This window comes from Salmo salar, chromosome 01 (assembly GCF_965601325.2).
Source record: "Salmo salar chromosome 01, fSalSal1, whole genome shotgun sequence".
Lineage (NCBI taxonomy): Eukaryota > Metazoa > Chordata > Actinopteri > Salmoniformes > Salmonidae > Salmo > Salmo salar.
The window spans coordinates 991,326-1,013,590 of record NC_138291.1 but is presented as its reverse complement, the minus strand read 5'-3'; the positions used below and the strand labels follow the sequence as shown (position 1 = coordinate 1,013,590).

Genomic DNA, 22,265 nt, shown 5'->3' with positions numbered 1-22,265 from the left:
TCAAAAAGCAAATAAACAAAGTCTGCTTTTATTTAGAATCAATTGAGAATTACAATAATTCCTCAAAGTATTTGAACAATATTTCCAGCTCTCTGTCTTTCAATAACCACTCGGCACAGAGGGAACATGCCATGCTCTGATCCAGTGGAAACACCATAAAATACCTGATTTCTTCTTGTCCGTTGCACAAATAGCCTACATCTGTGTCTGTCCCGAGGTCACTGGAGAGGGAGACTCTGAGGGCCCAGAATATTTGATACAATGTTTCCAGTTTGCTAGGAGAGTTTAGGATGACCCAGCTGATAGTTGATACAATGTTTCCAGTTTGCTAGAGAGAGTTTAGGATGACCCAGCTGATAGCTGATACAATGTTTCCAGTTTGCTAGAGAGAGTTTAGGATGACCCAGCTGATAGTTGATACAATGTTTCCAGTTTGCTAGAGAGAGTTTAGGATGACCCAGCTGATAGTTGATACAATGTTTCCAGTTTGCTAGGGAGAGTTTAGGATGACCCAGTTCATAGTTGATACAATGTTTCCAGTTTGCTAGAGAGTTTAGGATGACACAGTTGATAGTTGATACAATGTCTCCAGTTTGCTAGAGAGTTTAGGATGACCCAGTTGATAGTTGATACAATGTTTCCAGTTCGTTGCAGACAGGCCATGCATAGCCAATGTGATGATTTATAGTATATTTATTTCAGGATATTTTCTACCTGCAGGCTGCAATGTTTTTATGTGTTGGCTTTATGTAGGCTATTTTTACACAATTGGCAACGGCAATAAAAGTTACTTTTAGATTTGTATAATTTTCATTTAGATAGAATGTAGATTAACCACAGACAATGATTTTGAGATACAATTACTTTTATAAATTAAATGAAACTGTTCCATGAAAATGTGCATATGAAAATCATAACTGGAACGCAGATGGGTAGAAATGGTAAGATAACTTGGCCCTCCACATGGAGAAGGTTGCCGACCGCTGGTGTAGCCAGTTACCGGCAACTTCAGGAGCTTAAGGGCAGAATCCACAAAGTCCAGCAGCTGCAAGAGGAAGGCCGGGAGCAGGGTTTCTTTCATCTGGTTAGGCTCTCGTAATCTCTGGTTCCTTTGAGTCATTTGTGTGTCTTGATTATTTAATCAAACAGCATGCTTAAAGCATCCGACACGTTCATTACATATAGCCTAGTTGATTTTATTCAAACACATAGGGTGTGTCTATATATGAAAAAAATACACAATTAAAAATGTCAATCAATGTAGAAAAGACTACTCAAGGACGAAAAAGTTTTTTTTTTGGGGGTACAGCCCTCGTAGAAATTAGCTTTAGATGCCCCAACAAATTCTGAGGGAGGACCCCCAGATCCACGGCCAGGTTATGTCCCCCCACTTCTAAAACCAAAGTTTCACCCCTGTGGATAGATGTCAAAAGGGGTAACAGAAGACGAATTCACACTACAATAACGTAAAGAATGGGGCTAATGCGGCCTGTGATATTTTCACAAATATCACTAGATGTTTAAGAAATGTATGTTTGAAGTGCTCTAAGAGTTGGCCTACATTCGATGAGAACATTACTGTTAACAGTGTGAACATAACAGTCACCTTGTCCGAGAGAGATTTACATGGTTATCAAAACGTCACGCCAGCGTAAGCCTACACAAAACACAGCCCTTATTTTAAGTATTTCTAATATCCCATATGGGAAAAACGATTGGAACCTTAACCGCTAGGTTTTATGGGTATTATGACACCTCCACTGTGGGGCTCTATATGTAACCTTTTGGGCAACGCCACCAAATTCACATAGAAATGTAAGCTATAGATCTGTCATTCTACTCGAAAGCAGGTCTAAGAAGCAGTGGATCTGTTATATGTGTGCTATATCTATGCTTCTTGCGTTTTTTTTTGTTTGAGCAACTTTTCCTTTCTGTTTTGTACACCAACTTCAAACAGCTGAAACAACAATATTTTGAGTCCTGGAAAATATATTTCACAGCGGTTTAGATGGTATAATTCTCTACACTAGACTTGCTTATTTTGTCGCATAAACTATTACAGTTTTAGCACCCAGGAAATGGTGAAGCTATTTCTGCATAGTGCAACTTTAACCTATAGCAACAAAACATCTAAATCAAGGGGCATTTATCACAGATTGAAATGACTGGAAAACGTACAGACTGTCCCTTTAATTGATGAACAGTTTTAAACCGTTCAGGGATGTTGGGACGTTGAACGCAGCACTAATGGAGGAAGCTACCTGAACACAGATATACATGTCAACAGTTCAGTGGGTTTAGCGCGTTGGTCGAGCGGCAGAAGGACAACAACAACAACAACATACTAGGTTTATTTCGCAGCACATGGTGAATTTGTCGGTCCTTGGAGGAGGGCAGGCAGGCAGGGCTATGCTACTCCAGAGGTGGATCTGTCCCACCCTCCTCTCAGCAGCATCTGGCCACAGGTCTGCAGTATTGAAGAAAGACACTCCGTTCAGACACAAGCTGAAGCACACGCGTCTCTTTAGGAGTCCCAGCAACACAGACGACATGGCAGAAGAAGCGAAGAAGCTAGCAGGCTATGCTGCGGTGGATAATCATGTTCAGGTAAGACCACTGATCTTGTGTTGACAAATGAACATAGCAAACAACCGGGGGACATGTTAGTGTTTGTGTTTAGCAGATAGCTAAGTTAGCTATCGTGCTATTTTAAATGTGGAGGCCATGCTGATGCTAAACAGCTAGTTGTCTGGCTAGTACATCAACATGTAATGTGCTACTAAAACGGTAGGAAGTAGCTAGGCTGTAGCCAGAACAAGTCCAGTTAGTTAGCTAGTTAGTTAGCTAGTTAGTTGGCTAGCTAGTTGGCTAGCTAGTTGGTGAGTTGGTTAGCTAGTTAGTGAGTTGGTTGGTTAGCTAGTTAGTGAGTTGGCTGGTTAGCTAGTTAGTGAGTTGGCTGGTTAGCTAGTTAGTGAGTTGGCTGGTTAGCTAGTTAGTGGGTTGGCTGGTTAGCTAGTTAGTGGGTTGGCTGGTTAGCTAGTTAGTGGGTTGGCTGGTTAGCTAGTTAGTGGGTTGGCTGGTTAGCTAGTTAGTTAGCGGGTTGGCCGGTTAGCTAGTTGGCCGGTTAGCTAGTTGGCCGGTTAGCTAGTTGGCCGGTTAGCTAGTTAGTGAGTTGGCCGGTTAGCTAGTTAGTGGGTTGGCTGGTTAGCTAGTTAGTGGGTTGGCTGGTTAGCTAGTTAGTGGGTTGGCTGGTTAGCTAGTTAGTGGGTTGGCTGGTTAGCTAGTTAGTGGGTTGGCTGGTTAGCTAGTTAGTTAGCGGGTTGGCCGGTTAGCTAGTTGGCCGGTTAGCTAGTTGGCCGGTTAGCTAGTTGGCCGGTTAGCTAGTTAGTGGGTTGGCCGGTTAGCTAGTTAGTGAGTTGGCCGGTTAGCTAGTTAGTGAGGTGGCCGGTTAGCTAGTTAGTGAGTTGGCTGGTTAGCTAGTTAGTGAGTTGGCTGGTTAGCTAGTTAGTGGGTTGGCTGGTTAGCTAGTTAGTGGGTTGGCTGGTTAGCTAGTTAGTGGGTTGGCTGGTTAGCTAGTTAGTGGGTTGGCTGGTTAGCTAGTTAGTTAGTGGGTTGGCTGGTTAGCTAGTTAGTTAGCGGGTTGGCCGGTTAGCTAGTTGGCCGGTTAGCTAGTTGGCCAGTTAGTGGGTTGGCCGGTTAGCTAGTTGGCCGGTTAGCTAGTTAGTGGGTTGGCTGGTTAGCTAGTTGGCCGGTTAGCTAGTTAGTGGGTTGGCTGGTTAGCTAGTTAGTGGGTTGGCTGGTTAGCTAGTTAGTTAGCTAGTTGGCCGGTTAGCTAGTTGGCCGGTTAGCTAGTTAGTGAGTTGGCTGGTTAGCTAGTTAGTGGGTTGGCTGGTTAGCTAGTTAGTGGGTTGGCTGGTTAGCTAGTTAGTGGGTTAGCTAGTTAGTGAGTTAGTTAGTTAGCTAGCTGTTAGCACAGCCAGGTAGACGGAAGGCTACACAGGTACATGGTTACTGTTGCTATGTTGACCCCATGTTCAACTTTAACTCTCTTCTTAACAAACTTTAGACAACTATGTTAATAACCTTTTAGTTGTGGAGATCTTACTGTACGTGTGTAGTAAGCCTTGTGGGTGATTTTATAGCTACGGTCGCTAATTCTAGAATTAATAAAACAATATGGAAATATCTATATGAATCTCTGGTTAAAACTTGTTGCCATCATTACAAACAGCAGCGTTTGAGAACAGAAGGTGAACATGACCAAAACAAAGCTGCACAACTAACTTACTATCTAGTGAATGAGCTACCGAGTGGTGCAGCGGTCTAATGTACTGCATCTCCGTGATAGGGGCGTCACAACAGACCCTGGTTCGATCCTGGGCTGTATCACAATTGATCGGCGCACAATTTAAATATCAAAACGAACTCTGAACCAACTGTATTCATCTGGGGACAGGTCGAAAAGCATTAAACATTTATGGACAATTTAGCTCGCTACCTTGCTGTTGCTAGCTAATTTGTCCTGGGATATAAACGTTGGGTTGTTATTTTACATGAAATGCACAAGGTCCTCTACTCAGACAATTAATCCACAGATAAAAGGGTAACCAGAGTTTGTTTCTAGTCATCTCTCCTCCTCCAGGCTTCTTCTTTATATGGCGGTTGGTAACCAACTTTAAGGTGCATTACCACGCTGCAAGTCCCGCCTCTCCCATCTCCTCATTGGTTTTTAGGAACATATACGCACGTGGGTGATTGAAACATGAACTGAGGTCCACATTCCAGTCGGTAGGGGCAATGCACCTTAAAGTGAATGAGGTCGACCGATTAATCGGAATGGCCGATTTAATTAGGGCCGATTTCAAGTTTTCATAACTTTCGGAAATCGGTATTTTTGGACACCGATTTGGCAGATTTTTACACTGATTGGGGCGGTTTTTGTGAGACACCGCAGGTTTTCCAGTCTTCTCGCTGTATCAGTGTGGATAGAGGTAACATTTGGAGTACAGTTCCATATCCCATCCCTGCATTGAGGTACGTTTACCAGCATTACCTTCATGTAACTGTGATTGTGTTCTGACCCCAGTGCAGCTCAGTGTAACGGTGGGTCGGTATCTTCTGGCTATATGATCATGTGAATGTCTTTCTTTCCATCACAGAACAACCAGGTGGTTGGAGTGGGCAGTGGATCCACCATTGTGTACGCTGTAGACAGACTAGGTGAGGAGATATTACTAGCCTACCGGTTGATCGTAGAACAAGAGAATGTAGTACTTTATTAATCCACAAAGGGCTGATTTGATTTGATTGAGCTCTCGATGTGTAACTGTGCTCTGTCGTGTTCCAGCGGAGAGAGTTCGTCAGGAGAAGCTCAACATAATTTGTGTCCCCACTTCCTTCCAGGTGAGTGTGAGGTACAATGGCTGTGTATCATGTATTCTACAGAGAGTGGACTCTCTAATCTGGCAGATGGCCCTAAACATTTGCTGTTGTCCTCCAGGCTCGTCAGTTGATTCTGCAGCATGGTCTAACCCTGTCTGACCTGGATAGACACCCAGAGGTACTGTTGGTCAGCAACCCTTTATAAAACGATATGTTACATGTCTTCAAGTTGGATACATTCTTTAGGAAACGTGTGGAGTCAGTATGTGTTAAATCAGGAGTTTGTCCTGTAGAATGTGTTTATTGTCAGCGTTATTGTGTTCTTCCTCTCTGAACTCTGACCCCCTCCCAGCTGGACGTGGCCATCGACGGGGCGGACGAGGTGGATGCTGCTCTCACACTCATCAAAGGAGGAGGGTAAGACGCCGTATATTCACTGGATTACAGTTCTAGGCTGGCCTGTTACTGTCCCTGGCTACAGGCCTGTTACTATCCCTGGCTACAGGCCTGTTACTGTCCCTGGCTACAGGCCTGTTACTGTCCCTGGCTACAGGCCTGTTACTGTCCCTGGCTACAGGCCTGTTACTATCCCTGGCTACAGGCCTGTTACTATCCCTGGCTACAGGCCTGTTACTGTCCCTGGCTACAGGCCTGTTACTGTCCCTGGCTACAGGCCTGTTACTGTCCCTGGCTACAGGCCTGTTACTGTCCCTGGCTACAGGCCTGTTACTGTCCCTGGCTACAGGCCTGTTACTGTCCCCGGCTACAGGCCTGTTACTGTCCCCGGCTACAGGCCTGTTACTGTCCCCGGCTACAGGCCTGTTACTGTCCCTGGCTACAGGCCTGTTACTGTCCCTGGCTACAGGCCTGTTACTGTCCCTGCTGGCTACAGGCCTGTTACTGTCCCTGGCTACAGGCCTGTTACTGTCCCTGGCTACAGGCCTGTTACTGTCCCTGGCTACAGGCCTGTTACTGTCCCTGGCTACAGGCCTGTTACTGTCCCTGGCTACAGGCCTGTTACTGTCCCTGGCTACAGGCCTGTTACTGTCCCTGGCTACAGGCCTGTTACTGTCCCTGGCTACAGGCCTGTTACTGTCCCTGGCTACAGGCCTGTTACTGTCCCTGGCTACAGGCCTGTTACTGTCCCTGGCTACAGGCCTGTTACTGTCCCTGTGCTACAGGCCTGTTACTGTCCCTGGCTACAGGCCTGTTACTGTCCCTGGCTACAGGCCTGTTACTGTCCCTGGCTACAGGCCTGTTACTGTCCCTGGCTACAGGCCTGTTACTGTCCCTGGCTACAGGCCTGTTACCATCCCTGACTACAGTCCTGTTCTAGGCTGGCCTGTTACTGTCCCTGTTCTAGGCTGGCCTGTTACTGTCCCTGTGCTACAGGCCTGTTACTGTCCCTGTGCTACAGGCCTGTTACTGTCCCTGTGCTACAGGCCTGTTACTGTCCCTGTGCTACAGGCCTGTTACTGTCCCTGTGCTACAGGCCTGTTACTGTCCCTGTGCTACAGGCCTGTTACTGTCCCTCTTCTACAGGCCTGTTACTGTCCCTGTGCTACAGTCATGCCAGGCTCCATACATCACCATCTCACCAGTTTATCTTTGTCTCTCTGTCTTCCTCTCCCTCACTCCCTTTCACTCACTCTCCTAGAGGCTGTCTGACTCAGGAGAAGATCGTAGCCAGCTGTGCCAAACACTTCATCGTCATCGCTGACTTCAGGTGTGTGTGTTCTCCTGTAATTGCATAGTGCCTAGACATGGTAAGGTCTTTGATTGGCTAAAGTATAATCGAGGTTAAAAATACAAAGAAACCCCCGAGGGATTCCACCGCAGGCCTGGGAACCCTCCGGGCCTGGGAACCCTCCGGGCCTGGGAACCCTCCGACCCCCTGGGAATTCCACCGCAGGCCTGGGAACCCTCCGGGCCTGGGAACCCTCCGGGCCTGGGAACCCTCCGGGCCTGGGAACCCTCCGACCCCAGGAGGAAACCCTCCGGGCCTGGGAACCCTCCGGGCCTGGGAACCCTCCGACCCCAGGAGGAAACCCTCCAGGCCTGGTCCATCATCCCCGTCGGTGGCCCGCTTGCGAACAGGATACATGTTGTGGAATATTTTTTTATTCTGTACAGGCTTCCTTCTTTTCACTTTGTCATTTAGGTTAGTATTGTTGAGTAACTACAATGTTGTTGATCCATCCTCAGTTATCTCCTATCACAGACATTTAACTCTGTAACTGTTTTAAAGTCACCATTGGCCTCATGGTGAAATCCCTGAGCAGTTTCCTTCCTCTTCGACAATTGAGTGGATCAGCCCACAGATCTGTCAGGCCGAGACAGCTGGTTGTTGAGTGGATCAGCCCACAGACAGCTGGTTGTTGAGTGGATCAGCCCACAGACAGCTGGTTGTTGAGTGGATCAGCCCACAGACAGCTGGTTGTTGAGTGGATCAGCCCACAGACAGCTGGTTGTTGAGTGGATCAGCCCACAGACAGCTGGTTGTTGAGTGGATCAGCCCACAGACAGCTGGTTGTTGAGTGGATCAGCCCACAGACAGCTGGTTGTTGAGTGGATCAGCCCACAGACAGCTGGTTGTTGAGTGGATCAGCCCACTGAAGACCGACAGCGCCAGGAAAGATGTTCCAAGTTCTGATATCTACAGTGACGTCAGATTATTCACACCCCTTGAATTATTACAGCCTGAATTCAAAATATATATTTTCTCACCCATCTACACACACTACCCCATAGTGACAGTGAAAACATTTTGCAAACTTCTTTAATTATGTAAATTGGATATTTAATTATTCACACCCCTGAGTCAGTACTTTTGTAGAAGCACCTTTAGCAGCGACTAGCTGTGAGTTGGACAGACTTCATTAGTGTGTTTGTGTCAGACTGGCTAGCTGCCACACGGACGGACTGCCTAGCTGCCACACGGACGGACTGGCTAGCTGCCACACGGACGGACTGGCTAGCTGCCTCACGGACGGACGGACAGACGGACTGGCTAGCTGCCTCACGGATGGACGGACTGGCTAGCTGCCTCACGGACGGACGGACTGGCTAGCTGCCACACGGACGGACAGACTGGCTAGCTGCCTCACGGACGGACGGACGGACTGGCTAGCTGCCTCACGGACGGACTGGCTAGCTGCCTCACGGACGGACGGACTGGCTAGCTGCCGGACGGACGGACGGACTGGCTAGCTGCCGGACGGACGGACGGACTGGCTAGCTGCCGGACGGACGGGCGGACTGGCTAGCTGCCGGACGGACGGGCGGACTGGCTAGCTGCCTCACGGACGGACGGACGGACGGACTGGCTAGCTGCCTCACGGACGGACGGACGGACTGGCTAGCTGCCTCACGGACGGACGGACGGACGGACGGACGGACGGACGGACTGGCTAGCTGCCTCACGGACGGACGGACGGACGGACGGACTGGCTAGCTGCCTCACGGACGGACGGACGGACGGACGGACTGGCTAGCTGCCTCACGGACGGACGGACGGACTGGCTAGCTGCCTCACGGACGGACGGACGGACTGGCTAGCTGCCTCACGGACGGACGGACGGACTGGCTAGCTGCCGGACGGATGGACGGACGGACGGATGGACGGACGGACTGACTGGCTAGCTGCCACACGGACGGACGGACGGACTGGCTAGCTGCCGGACGGACGGACGGACTGGCTAGCTGCCGGACGGACGGACGGACTGGCTAGCTGCCGGACGGACGGGCTAGCTGCCGGACGGACGGACTGGCTAGCTGCCGGACGGACGGACGGACTGGCTAGCGGACGGACGGATGGACGGACGGACTGGCTAGCTGCCGGACGGACGGACTGGCTAGCTGCCACACGGACGGACGGACGGACGGACGGACGGACTGGCTAGCTGCCGGACGGACGGACTGGCTAGCTGCCACACGGACGGACGGACGGACGGACTGGCTAGCTGCCGGACGGACGGACTGGCTAGCTGCCGGACGGACGGACTGGCTAGCTGCCGGACGGACGGACTGGCTAGCTGCCGGACGGACGGACGGACGGACTGGCTAGCTGCCGGACGGACGGACGGACGGACTGGCTAGCTGCCGGACGGACGGACGGACGGACTGGCTAGCTGCCGGACGGACGGACGGACGGACGGACTGGCTAGCTGCCGGACGGACGGACGGACGGACTGGCTAGCTGCCACACGGACGGACGGACGGACGGACGGACGGACTGGCTAGCTGCCGGACGGACGGACTGGCTAGCTGCCACACGGACGGACGGACGGACGGGCTAGCTAGCTGCCACACGCCCGGACGGACGGACGGACTGGCTAGCTGCCACACGCCCGGACGGACGGACGGACTGGCTAGCTGACGGACGGACGGACGGACTGGCTAGCTGACGGACGGACGGACGGACTGGCTAGCTGCCGGACGGACGGACGGACTGGCTAGCTGCCGGACGGACGGACGGACTGGCTAGCTGCCGGACGGACGGACTGGCTAGCTGCCGGACGGACGGACGGACTGGCTAGCTGCCACACGGACGGACGGACGGACGGACTGGCTAGCTGCCACACGGACGGACGGACGGACTGGCTAGCTGCCACACGGACGGACGGACGGACTGGCTAGCTGCCGGACGGATGGACTGGCTAGCTGCCACACGGACGGACGGACGGACGGGCTAGCTGCCACACGGACGGACGGACGGACGGGCTAGCTGCCACACGGACGGACGGACGGACGGGCTGGCTAGCTGCCACACGCCCGGACGGACGGACGGACTGGCTAGCTGCCACACGCCCGGACGGACGGACGGACTGGCTAGCTGACGGACGGACGGACGGACGGACTGGCTAGCTGCCGGACGGACGGACGGACTGGCTAGCGGACGGACGGACGGACGGACTGGCTAGCTGCCGGACGGACGGACGGACTGGCTAGCTGCCGGACGGACGGACGGACTGGCTAGCTGCCGGACGGACGGACGGATGGATGGACTGGCTAGCTGCCACACGGACGGACGGACGGACGGACGGACGGACGGACGGACTGGCTAGCTGCCGGACGGACGGACGGACTGGCTAGCTGCCACACGGACGGACGGACGGACGGACGGACGGACGGACTGGCTAGCTGCCGGACGGATGGACGGACTGGCTAGCTGCCACACGGACGGACGGACGGACTGGCTAGCTGCCACACGGACGGACGGACGGACGGACAGACTGGCTAGCTGCCACACGGACGGACGGACGGACGGACGGACAGACTGGCTAGCTGCCACACGGACGGACGGACGGACTGGCTAGCTGCCACACGGACGGACGGACAGACGGACGGACTGGCTAGCTGCCACACCGACGGACGGACGGACGGACGGACTGGCTAGCTGCCACACGGACGGACGGACGGACGGACGGACGGACTGGCTAGCTGCCACACGGACGGACGGACGGACGGACTGGCTAGCTGCCACACGGACGGACGGACGGACGGACGGACGGACTGGCTAGCTGCCACACGGACGGACGGACGGAAGTAAAGAGAATCACCTGCTGTTCAAATGATGCATCATCCACTTTCCTGTCAGATATCGACCTCTGTGTTCCGCTGGGAAATGAACCTGAATGTTGATCCCTGAATCCCTGGGTGTCTCCTCCCCCTCAGGAAGGACTCCTCAGCCCTGGGCCAGCAGTGGAAGAAGGGTGTTCCTATTGAGGTGATCCCTATGGCCTACGTCCCCGTCTCCAGGACTATAGCCAAGCGCTTCGGAGGGGAGGCGGTACTCCGTATGGCCGTCAGTAAAGCTGTGAGTCACCATATACAACGCTTCCTGTTTGTAAAGCTGTGAGTCACCATATACAACGCTTCCTGTTTGTAAAGCTGTGAGTCACCATATACAACGCTTCCTGTTTGTAAAGCTGTGAGTCACCATATACAACGCTTCCTGTTTGTAAAGCTGTGAGTCACCATATACAACGCTTCCTGTTTGTAAAGCTGTGAGTCACCATATACAACGCTTCCTGTTTGTAAAGCTGTGAGTCACCATATACAACGCTTCCTGTTGTAAAGCTGTGAGTCACCATATACAACGCTTCCTGTTGTAAAGCTGTGAGTCACCATATACAACGCTTCCTGTTTGTAAAGCTGTGAGTCACCATATAAAACGCTTCCTGTTGTAAAGCTGTGAGTCACCAAATACAAAAAGTATTGAGACCCCTTGACTTTTTCCACATTTTGTTACTTTACAGCCTTATTCTAAAATGGATTGAATATTTTTTTTCTCATCAATTTACACACAATACCCCATAATGACAAAACGAAAACAGGTTTTTAGAATTGTTTGCAAATGTATGAAAAATCAAAAAACAGATTCCTTATTTACATAAGTATTCAGACCCTTTGCTATGAGACTCGAAATTGAGCTCAGGTGCATCCTGTTTCCATTGATCATCCTTGGGATGTTTCTACAACTTGATTGGAGTCCACTTGTGGTAAATTCAATTGATTGGACATGATTTGGAAAGGCACACACCTGTTTATATAAGGTCCCACAGTTGACAGTGCATGTCAGAAAGAAACCAAGCCATGAGGTCAAAGGAATTGTCCATAGAGTGCCGAGACAGGATTGTGTCGAGGCACAGATCTGGGGAAGGGTACCAAAACATTTCTGCAGCATTTAAGGTCCCCAAGAACACCGTGGCCTCCATCATTCTTAAATGGAAGAAGTTTGGAACCACCAAGACACTTCCTAGAGCTGGCTGCCCAGCCAAACTGAGCAATGATGGAGAAGGGCCTGGGTCAGGGAAGTGACCAAGAACCCGATGGTCACTCTGACAGCTCCAGAGTTCCTCTCTAGAGATGGGAGAACCTTCCAGAAGGACAACCATCTCTGCAGCACTCCACCAATCAGACCTTTATGGTAGAGTGGCCAGACGGAAGCAACTCCTCAGTAAAAGCCACATGACAGCCCGCTTGGAGTTTGCCAAAAGGCACTTAAAGGACTTACAGACCATGAGAAACAAGATTCTCTGGTCTGATGAAAGCAAGATTGAACTCTTTGGCCTGAATGCCAAGCGTCACGTCTGGAGGAAACCTGGCACCATCCCTACGGTGAAGCATGGTGGTGGCAGCAGGGACTGGGAGACTAGTCAGGATCGAGGGAAAGATGAACGGAACAAAGTACAGAGATCCTTGATGAAAACCTGCTCCAGAGCGCTCAGGACCTCAGACTGGGGTGAAGGTTCACCTTCCAACAGGACAACGACCCTAAGCACACAGCCAAGACAACGCAGGAGTGGCTTCGGGACAAGGGCCAATGTTCTTGAGTGGCCCAGCCAGAGCCCGGACTTAAACCAGATCGAACATCTCTGGAGAGACCTGAAAATAGCTGTGCAGCGACGCTCCCCATCCAACCTGACAGAGCTTGAGAGGATCTGCTGAGAAGAATGGGAGAAACTCCCCAAATACAGGTGTACCAAGCTTGTAGCGTCATACCCAAGAAGACTCCAGGCTGTAATCGCTGCCAAAGGTTCTTCAACAAAGTACTGAGTTTAGGGTCTGAATACTTATGTAAATGTCATATTTCAGCTTTTTATTTGTAATAAATGTACAAACATCTAAACCTGTTTTTGCTCTGTCATTATGGGGTATTGTGTGTAGATTGAGGGGGGAGAAAACAATTGAATCATTTTTAGAATAAGGCTGTAATATAACAATGTGGAAAAAGTCACGGGGTCTGAATACTTTCCCACTGCATTGTGGTTCATTCAGGTAGTTGTGTATTATAGTGAATATAAAAGTTTAAATTAACAGTTGTATAAATCACAAGAGCAGATTATTATTGGAGCGGAAAGTCATTAACAGGATTTCAGTGTAGAGCAAATAAAGCACGACATTTACTACAGGAAGAGTTTTCATTGGTCCTCTTCTGAGAGGAAAGCATTCTCATTGGTCATTTATATGTGAGTGAGATCCAGTATTTTGATTGTTCAGGGTCCGGTGGTAACAGACAACAGTAACTTCATTCTGGACTGGAAGTTTGAACACATTCACAACTGGAAGGAGGTCAATATCGCTATCAAGATGATACCAGGTACACGCACACACACACACACACACACACACACACACCTAACACAGGAATTGCTGCTGGTGTTCCCCCTCCTACAGTGGCTTGTTCTGGGACACGAATGTTAGTCTGTTTCTCTCCCCCCTACCTCGCCTCTCTCTCTCCCCCCTACCTCGCCTCTCTCCCTCCCCCCTACCTCGCCTCTCTCCCTCCCCCCTACCTCGCCTCTCTCCCTCCCCCCTACCTCGCCTCTCTCCCTCCCCTCTCTCTCTCCCTCCCCCCTACCTCGCCTCTCTCTCTCCCTCCCCTCTACCTCGCCTCTCTCTCTCCGTCCCCCCTACCTCGCCTCTCTCTCTCCCTCCCCCCTACCTCGCCCCTCTCTCTCTCCCCCCTACCTCGCCCCTCTCTCTCTCCCCCCTACCTCGCCTCTCTCTCTCTCTCCCCCCTACCTCGTCTCTCTCTCTCCCTCCCCCCTACCTCGCCTCTCTCTCTCCCTCCCCCCTACCTCGCCTCTCTCTCTCCCTCCCCCCTACCTCGCCTCTCTCTCTCCCTCCCCCCTACCTCGCCTCTCTCTCTCCCTCCCCCCTACCTCGCCTCTCTCTCTCTCTCCCCCCTACCTCGCCTCTCTCTCTCTCTCCCCCCTACCTCGCCTCTCTCTCTCTCTCCCCCCTACCTCGCCTCTCTCTCTCTCTCCCCCCTACCTCGCCTCTCTCTCCCTCCCCCCTACCTCGCCTCTCTCTCTCCCTCCCCCCTACCTCGCCTCGCTTCTCTCTCTCTCCTCCCTATCTCGCCTCTCTCTCTCTACCCCCTACCTCGCCTCTCTCTACCTCGCCTCTCTCTCTCTCTCTCTCCCTCACCTCTCTCTCCCTCGCCTCTCTCTCTCGCCTCTCTCTCTCTCGCCTCTCTCTCTCTCTCCCCCCTACCTCGCCTCTCTCTCCCCCTCGCCTCTCTCCCTCCCCCTACTTCGCTTATCTCCCTCCCCCCCACCTCACCTTGCCTCTCTACCTCCTACCTCATCTCTCTCCCTCCTCTAGGTGTGGTAGAGACGGGTCTGTTTGTGGGGATGGCAGAGAGGGTCTACTTTGGGATGGAGGATGGTAATGTTGGTGTCAGAGACCCTCCAGTCAATTGACCTGAGCCCTGCTCCAGCCCCCCCCTCCACCTGGAACCAACCAGCACCAACCAGCACCCCCCTCCACCTGGAACCAACCAGCACCCCCCTCCACCTGGAACCAACCAGCACCCCCCTCCACCTGGAACCAACCAGCACCCCCCTCCACCTGGAACCAACCAGCACCCCCCTCCACCTGGAACCAACCAGCACCCCCCTCCACCTGGAACCAACCAGCACCAACCAGCACCCCCCTCCACCTGGAACCAACCAGCACCAACCAGCACCCCCCCCCCCCCCCCCCCCCCACCTGGAACCAACCAGCACCCCCCTCCACCTGGAACCAACCAGCACCCCCCTCCACCTGGAACCAACCAGCACCCCCCTCCACCTGGAACCAACCAGCACCCCCCCTCCACCTGGAACCAACCAGCACCCCCCCTCCACCTGGAACCAACCAGCACCCCCCCTCCACCTGGAACCAACCAGCACCCCCCCTCCACCTGGAACCAACCAGCACCCCCCCTCCACCTGGAACCAACCAGCATCAACCACAAGTGCCCTATTTAATTATGGATGATTCCCAAATGGCCCCCTATTCTCTATATAGTGCAGTACTTTAGACCAGATCCCTATAGGTCCTGGTCAAAGAGCCCTATTAGAGCCCTATGGGTCCTGGTCAGAGCCCTATTAGAGCCCTATGGGTCCTGGTCAAAGAGCCCTATGGGTCCTGGTCAGAGAGCCCTATTAGAGCCCTATGGGCCCTGGTCAGAGAGCCCTATTAGAGCCCTATGGGCCCTGGTCAGAGAGCCCTATTAGAGCCCTATGGGCCCTGGTCAGAGAGCCCTATTAGAGCCCTATGGGCCCTGGTCAGAGAGCCCTATTAGAGCCCTATGGGTCCTGGTCAGAGAGCCCTATTAGAGCCCTATGGGTCCTGGTCAAAGAGCCCTATTAGAGCCCTATGGGTCCTGGTCAAAGAGCCCTATTAGAGCCCTATGGGTCTTGGTCAAAGAGCCCTATTAGAGCCCTATGGGTCCTGGTCAGAGAGCCCTATTAGAGCCCTATGGGTCCTGGTCAGAGAGCCCTATTAGAGCCCTATGGGTCCTGGTCAAAGCTCCCTATTAGAGCCCTATGGGTCCTGGTCAAAGAGCCCTATTAGAGCCCTATGGGTCCTGGTCAGAGAGCCCTATTAGAGCCCTATGGGCCCTGGTCAGAGAGCCCTATTAGAGCCCTATGGGTCCTGGTCAGAGCCCTATTAGAGCCCTATGGGTCCTGGTCAGAGCCCTATTAGAGCCCTATGGGTCCTGGTCAGAGAGCCCTATTAGAGCCCTATGGGTCCTGGTCAGAGAGCCCTATGGGTCCTGGTCAGAGAGCCCTATTAGAGCCCTATGGGCCCTGGTCAGAGAGCCCTATTAGAGCCCTATGGGCCCTGGTCAGAGAGCCCTATTAGAGCCCTATGGGTCCTGGTCAAAGAGCCCTATTAGAGCCCTATGGGTCGTGGTCAAATAGCCCTATTAGAGCCCTATGGGTCCTGGTCAGAGCCCTATTAGAGCCCTATGGGTCCTGGTCAGAGCCCTATTAGAGCCCTATGGGTCCTGGTCAAAGAGCCCTATGGGTCCTGGTCAGAGAGCCCTATTAGAGCCCTATGGGCCCTGGTCAGAGAGCCCTATTAGAGCCCTATGGGCCCTGGTCAGAGAGCCCTATTAGAGCCCTATGGGTCCTGGTCAGAGCCCTATTAGAGCCCTATGGGCCCTGGTCAGAGAGCCCTATTAGAGCCCTATGGGTCCTGGTATAAACTTGTCTGTATTGACTCGCTGTGTGGTTTCTATTCCCTTCAGATAAACAACAGAGAACCCTGGTGGAGTTGCACTGAAACCAATGGGCCCTCGTCAAACGTAGTGCACTAAAATAGGGATTAGGGTGCCATTTTGACCACTAGCCTAAACATCTGGCTCCGTTTGTACTGAACTGTCTAATATAACTGTTTGCCCTTCCACTGTCTTACAACATGTTGTTGATCATATGCCTGGTCCCGGGGTCTGCCTCTGGTTGCCTGGTCCCGGGGTCTGCCCCTGGTCCCGGGGTCTGCCGCTGGTTGCCTGGTCCCGGGGTCTGCCGCTGGTTGCCTGGTCCCCGGGTCTGCCGCTGGTTGCCTGGTCCCTGGTTGCCTGGTCCCGGGGTCTGCCCCTGGTTGCCTGGTCCCGGGGTCTGGTTGCCTGGTCCCGGGGTCTGCCGCTGGTTGCCTGGTCCCGGGGTCTGCCGCTGGTTGCCTGGCCCCGGGGTCTGCCCCTGGTCCCGGGGTCTGCCGCTGGTTGCCTGGTCCCGGGGTCTGCCCCTGGTCCCGGGGTCTGCCGCTGGTTGCCTGGTCCCGGGGTCTGCCGCTGGTTGCCTGGTCCCGGGGTCTGCCGCTGGTTGCCTGGTCCCGGGGTCTGCCGCTGGTTGCCTGGCCCCGGGGTCTGCCGCTGGTTGCCTGGTCCCGGGGTCTGCCGCTGGTTGCCTGGTCCCGGGGTCTGCCGCTGGTTGCCTGGTCCCGGGGTCTGCCGCTGGTTGCCTGGCCCCGGGTCTGCCTAGCTAACAATGTGTGTCTGAGTTGGCAGGACTTCCCACAAACTGTTTCTCAGGCCATGTCTCTGTTTAGTTGTTGCACATCGTTTCGTTTCTCAAGCCTTGTGCCATTCTCTTACCTAATACCAAAGTTGCAGGGCCTGGATTTACAAAACATTTCTTAAGATTTTCAAAATCCAGGCCCAAGTGTAATCAGTTGTACTCAATGCATGGCTCACTGAGTCTCAACCTGCTTCAAAACAGCAGTACAGGGGAAGTTGTGTTCTTCTATAGTAGATCCTTTATGTTGGGGGGGGGGGGGGGCACCTTAACACTTGAACATGGATGTAAAGCACCACATGTAACTATTGAACGGCTGCATGTCTGTAGCCTATTGGCTGTCCTGACTGTCCCTGTCTGTAGCCTATTGGCTGTCCTGACTGTCCCTGTCTGTAGCCTATTGGCTGTCTTGACTGTCCCTGTCTGTAGCCTATTGGCTGTCCTGACTGTCCCTGTCTGTAGCCTATTGGCTGTCTTGACTGTCCCTGTCTGTAGCCTATTGGCTGTCCTGACTGTCCCTGTCTGTAGCCTATTGGCTGTCCTGACTGTCCCTGTCTGTAGCCTATTGGCTGTCCTGACTGTCCCTGTCTGTAGCCTATTGGCTGTCCTGACTGTCCCTGTCTGTAGCCTATTGGCTGTCCTGACTGTCCCTGTCTGTAGCCTATTGGCTGTCCTGACTGTCCCTGTCTGTAGCCTATTGGCTGTCCTGACTGTCCCTGTCTGTAGCCTATTGGCTGTCCTGACTGTCCCTGTCTGTAGCCTATTGGCTGTCCTGACTGTAGCCTATTGGCGTCCTGTCTGTAGCCTATTGGCGTCCTGTCTGTAGCCTATTGGGCGTCCTGTCTGTAGCCTATTGGCTGTCCTGTCTGTAGCCTATTGGCTGTCCTGTCTGTAGCCTATTGGCTGTCCTGACTGTCCCTGTCTGTAGCCTATTGGCTGTCCTGTCTGTAGCCTATTGGCGTCCTGTCTGTAGCCTATTGGCTGTCCTGTCTGTAGCCTATTGGCTGTCCTGTCTGTCCCTGTCTGTAGCCTATTGGCTGTCCTGACTGTCCCTGTCTGTAGCCTATTGGCTGTCCTGACTGTCCCTGTCTGTAGCCTATTGGCTGTCCTGACTGTCCCTGTCTGTAGCCTATTGGCTGTCCTGACTGTAGCCTATTGGCGTCCTGTCTGTAGCCTATTGGGCGTCCTGTCTGTAGCCTATTGGCTGTCCTGTCTGTAGCCTATTGGCTGTCCTGACTGTCCCTGTCTGTAGCCTATTGGCTGTCCTGACTGTCCCTGTCTGTAGCCATGGCTGAACCTCCCATGGCTGTACCTTTCAATGACTATATGACTGTGATGAGTTGGCTGTCTTCGAGCTGTAAGCTACTGGAGGTTGTATTAAAGATTAAATCAACATTACTGTTTCCTTTGTCTAGAATATCATGGAGATTATTTCACATTTTGTTTACCCCAGTTTTTTGGGAAAAAATATTTTGACCATTCTCAGGAATCAAGGTTAACATTTTATTCTAAACTGAACATTATAATACGAGTTGGGTAGCAGCAACAAACTCTCCCTCAATGTGATCAACACAAAGGAGATGTGGACCTCAATGTGATCAACACAAAGGAGATGTGGACCTCAACGTGATCAACACAAAGGAGATGTGGACCTCAATGTGATCAACACAAAGGAGATGTGGACCTCAATGTGATCAACACAAAGGAGATGTGGACCTCAATGTGATCAACACAAAGGAGATGTGGACCTCAATGTGATCAACACAAAGGAGATGTGGACCTCAATGTGATCAACACAAAGGAGATGTGGACCTCAACGTGATCAACACAAAGGAGATGTGGACCTCTCCCTCAATGTGACCAACACAAAGGAGGATGTGGACCTCAATGTGATCAACACAAAGGAGATGTGGACCTCAATGTGATCAACACAAAGGAGATGTGGACCTCAACGTGACCAACACAAAGGAGATTTGGACCTCTCCCTCAATGTGATCAACACAAAGGAGATGTGGACCTCAACGTGATCAACACAAAGGAGATTTGGACCTCAACGTGATCAACACAAAGGAGATGTGGTCTCAATGTGACCAACACAAAGGAGATGTGGACCTCTCCCTCAATGTGATCAACACAAAGGAGATGTGGACCTCAATGTGATCAACACAAAGGAGATGTGGACCTCAACGTGATCAACACAAAGGAGATGTGGACCTCAATGTGATCAACACAAAGGAGATGTGGACCTCAACGTGATCAACACAAAGGAGATGTGGACCTCAACGTGATCAACACAAAGGAGATGTGGACCTCAACGTGATCAACACAAAGGAGATGTGGACTCCAGGAAAAGGACTGAGCACGCCCCCATTCTCATCGATGGCTGCAGTGGAGCAGGTTGAGAGCTTCAAGTTCCTTGGTGTCCACATCACCAACAAACTATCATGGTCCAAGCACACCAAGACAGTCGTGGAGAGGGCACGTCAAAAACGATTCCTCCACAGGAGACAAAAGATTTGGCATGGGTCCTCAGATCCTCAAAAGGTTCTACAGCTTCACCATCGAGAGCATCCTGACTGGTTTTATCACTGCCTGGTATGGCAACTGCTCGGCATCTGATCGCAAGGCACTACAATATTATAGTTATACAGCTGCACCACTGAGAGCAATTTGACTGGCTGCATCACCGCTTGGTACGGAAACTGCTTGGCATCTGACCGTAGCGTGCTACAGAGGGTAGTGCGTACGGCCCAGTACATCACCGGGGCCAAGCTTCCTGCCATCCAGGACCTCTATACCAGGCGGTGTCAGAGGAAGGCTGAAAATTGTCCAAGACTCCAGCCACCCTAGTCATAGACTGTTCTCTCTGCTACCGGTACCCCCTGTATATAGCCTACACATTGACTCTGTACCGGTACCCCCTGTATATTATGGTGTTGATGTGAGCCGTGACCAGCCTTTCAAAGCACTTTATGGCTACAGATGTGAGTACTACGGGTCGGTAGTAATTTAGGCAGGTTACATTAGTGTTCTTAGGCACAGGGACAATGGTGGTCTGCTTGAAACATAGGCATTACAGATTCCGTCAGGGAGAGTTTGAAAATGTCATGGAAGACACTTGCCACTTGGTCAGTGCATGCTCGCAGTACACGTCCTGGTAATCCATCTGGTCCTGTTGTCTTGTGAATGTTGACCTGTTTAAAGGTCTTACTCACATCGGCTACAGAGAGCGTGATCACAGTCGTCTGGAACAGCTGGTGCTTTCATGTATGGTTCTGTGTTGCTTGCCTCGAAGCGAGCATAGAAGGCATTTATTTCATCTAGTAGGCATAAGAGCAGCTCACGGCTGGGTTTCCTTTTGTAATCCGTAATAGTTTGCAAGCCCTGCCACATCCGACAAGCGTCAGTCTGTGTAGTAGGATTCAATCTTAGTCCTGTATTGATGCTTTGCCTGTTTGATGGTTCGTCGGAGGGAGTAGCGGGATTTCTTACAAGCGTCTGGATTAGTGTCCCGCTCTTTGAAAGCAACAGCTCTATCCTTTAGCTCGATGCGGATGTTGCCTGTAATCCATGGCTTCTGGTTGGGATATGTACGTACCGTCACTGTGAGGACTACGTCGTCAATGCACTTATTAATGAAACACGGGACTGAGGAGTTATACTCCTCACTGCCATAGGATGAATCCCGAAACATATTCCAGTCTGTGCAGCAAAACAGTCCTGTAGCTTAGCATCTGCTTCATCTGACCACTTTTTCCATTGACGGAGTCACTGGTGCTTCCTGCTTTAATTTTAGCTTGTAAACAGGAATCAGGATAGAATTATGGTCAGATTTGCCAAATTAAGGGCGAGGGAGAGCTTTGTTTGCGTCTCTGTGTGTGTGGCGTAAAGGTGGTTGAGTTTTTTAAATGTATTATTATTTTTTTACCCTCTGGTTGCACATTTAACATGCTGATATAAATGAGGTAAAACTGATTTTAAATTTCCCTGCATTAAAATACCCGGCCACTAGGAGCGCGCCTCTGGATTAGTATTTTCTTGTTTGCATATGGCTTTATACAGCTGGTTGAGTGCAGTCTTAGTGCCAGCATCGGTTTGTGGTGGTAAATAGATGGTTATGAATAATATAGATTAAAACTCTCTTGGTAGATAGTGTGGTCTACAGCTTATCATGCGATACTCTACCTCAGGCGAGCTATACCAAAATACTTCTTTTAATATTAGACATCGCAAACCAGCTGTTGTTGACAAATGGACACTGACCGCCACCGCTTGTCTTACCGGAGGCAGCCAAATCTATATTATCCATGTCGTCGTTCAACCACGACTCACTGAAACATAAGATATTACAGTTTAATGTCCCGTTCATAGCACAGTCTCGAACGGAGCTCATCCAGTTTATTCTCCAGTGACTGCACGTTTACAAATAGAACGGACAGCCGGTGAAGGCGGATTATCCACTCGCTGACAAAACTCTCACTGAACACCCGGATCTGCGCCCCCTGGTCCGGGAGGAGAAGTAAATCTTTCGCCTCCAATTCGTAAAAACTAAAAAGCTTCGTCCGGTTCGAGGTGAGTAATCGCTGTTCTGATATCCAGAAGCTCTTTTCAGTCATATGAGACGGTGGCAGAAACATTACGTACAAAATAAGTTACAAACAACGAGGGAAAAAAACAGCACAGTTGGTTAGGAGCCCGTAAAACAGCAGCCATCCTCATTCTGGTCACTAGTGAAACCAGGAGGAGAGGCCTCATTTAACACAGTAAATTCATCATGCTTGAGCCATGTTTCAGTCAAGTGGCTATCTAGCCTAGCAGCATACTCCCTCTGCTGGTCAGGACGTGACACTAGCAGCATACTCATGCAGAGAAAAGTAAGCCAACCAACTAAACTAAAGATCTTTACAACTTTTGATCAAACATTTTGTCAAAGAAAGAAAATCATAAGATTCCCACATTGGTATCAAGGTCCAGCTAGTCAAAATGTTGCAAATGTTTGACTAGCTGGAGTTTAACCACAATATTTTGTTGTATTATTTGTTCTGTCTTTTTCAGGTGGATTAAACTGAAACTGCAACCAACTTTCTA

The 22,265-nt window shown here is 51.5% G+C and overlaps 1 protein-coding gene across 1 annotated transcript; it reads left to right on the top strand.

The window, feature by feature from the left end:
* The first annotated feature begins 2,224 nt into the window (after positions 1-2,224).
* LOC106599499 (ribose-5-phosphate isomerase) lies at positions 2,225-14,862 on the top strand. The gene is made up of 9 exons (XM_045704927.2): positions 2,225-2,607; positions 5,160-5,220; positions 5,348-5,403; positions 5,501-5,560; positions 5,735-5,799; positions 7,040-7,108; positions 11,059-11,200; positions 13,387-13,486; positions 14,497-14,862. The coding sequence occupies exons 1-9, from the start codon at positions 2,365-2,367 to the stop codon at positions 14,592-14,594; spliced, it is 894 nt and encodes a 297-aa protein (XP_045560883.1). The 5' UTR covers positions 2,225-2,364; the 3' UTR covers positions 14,595-14,862.
* Positions 14,863-22,265: the final 7,403 nt, after the last annotated feature.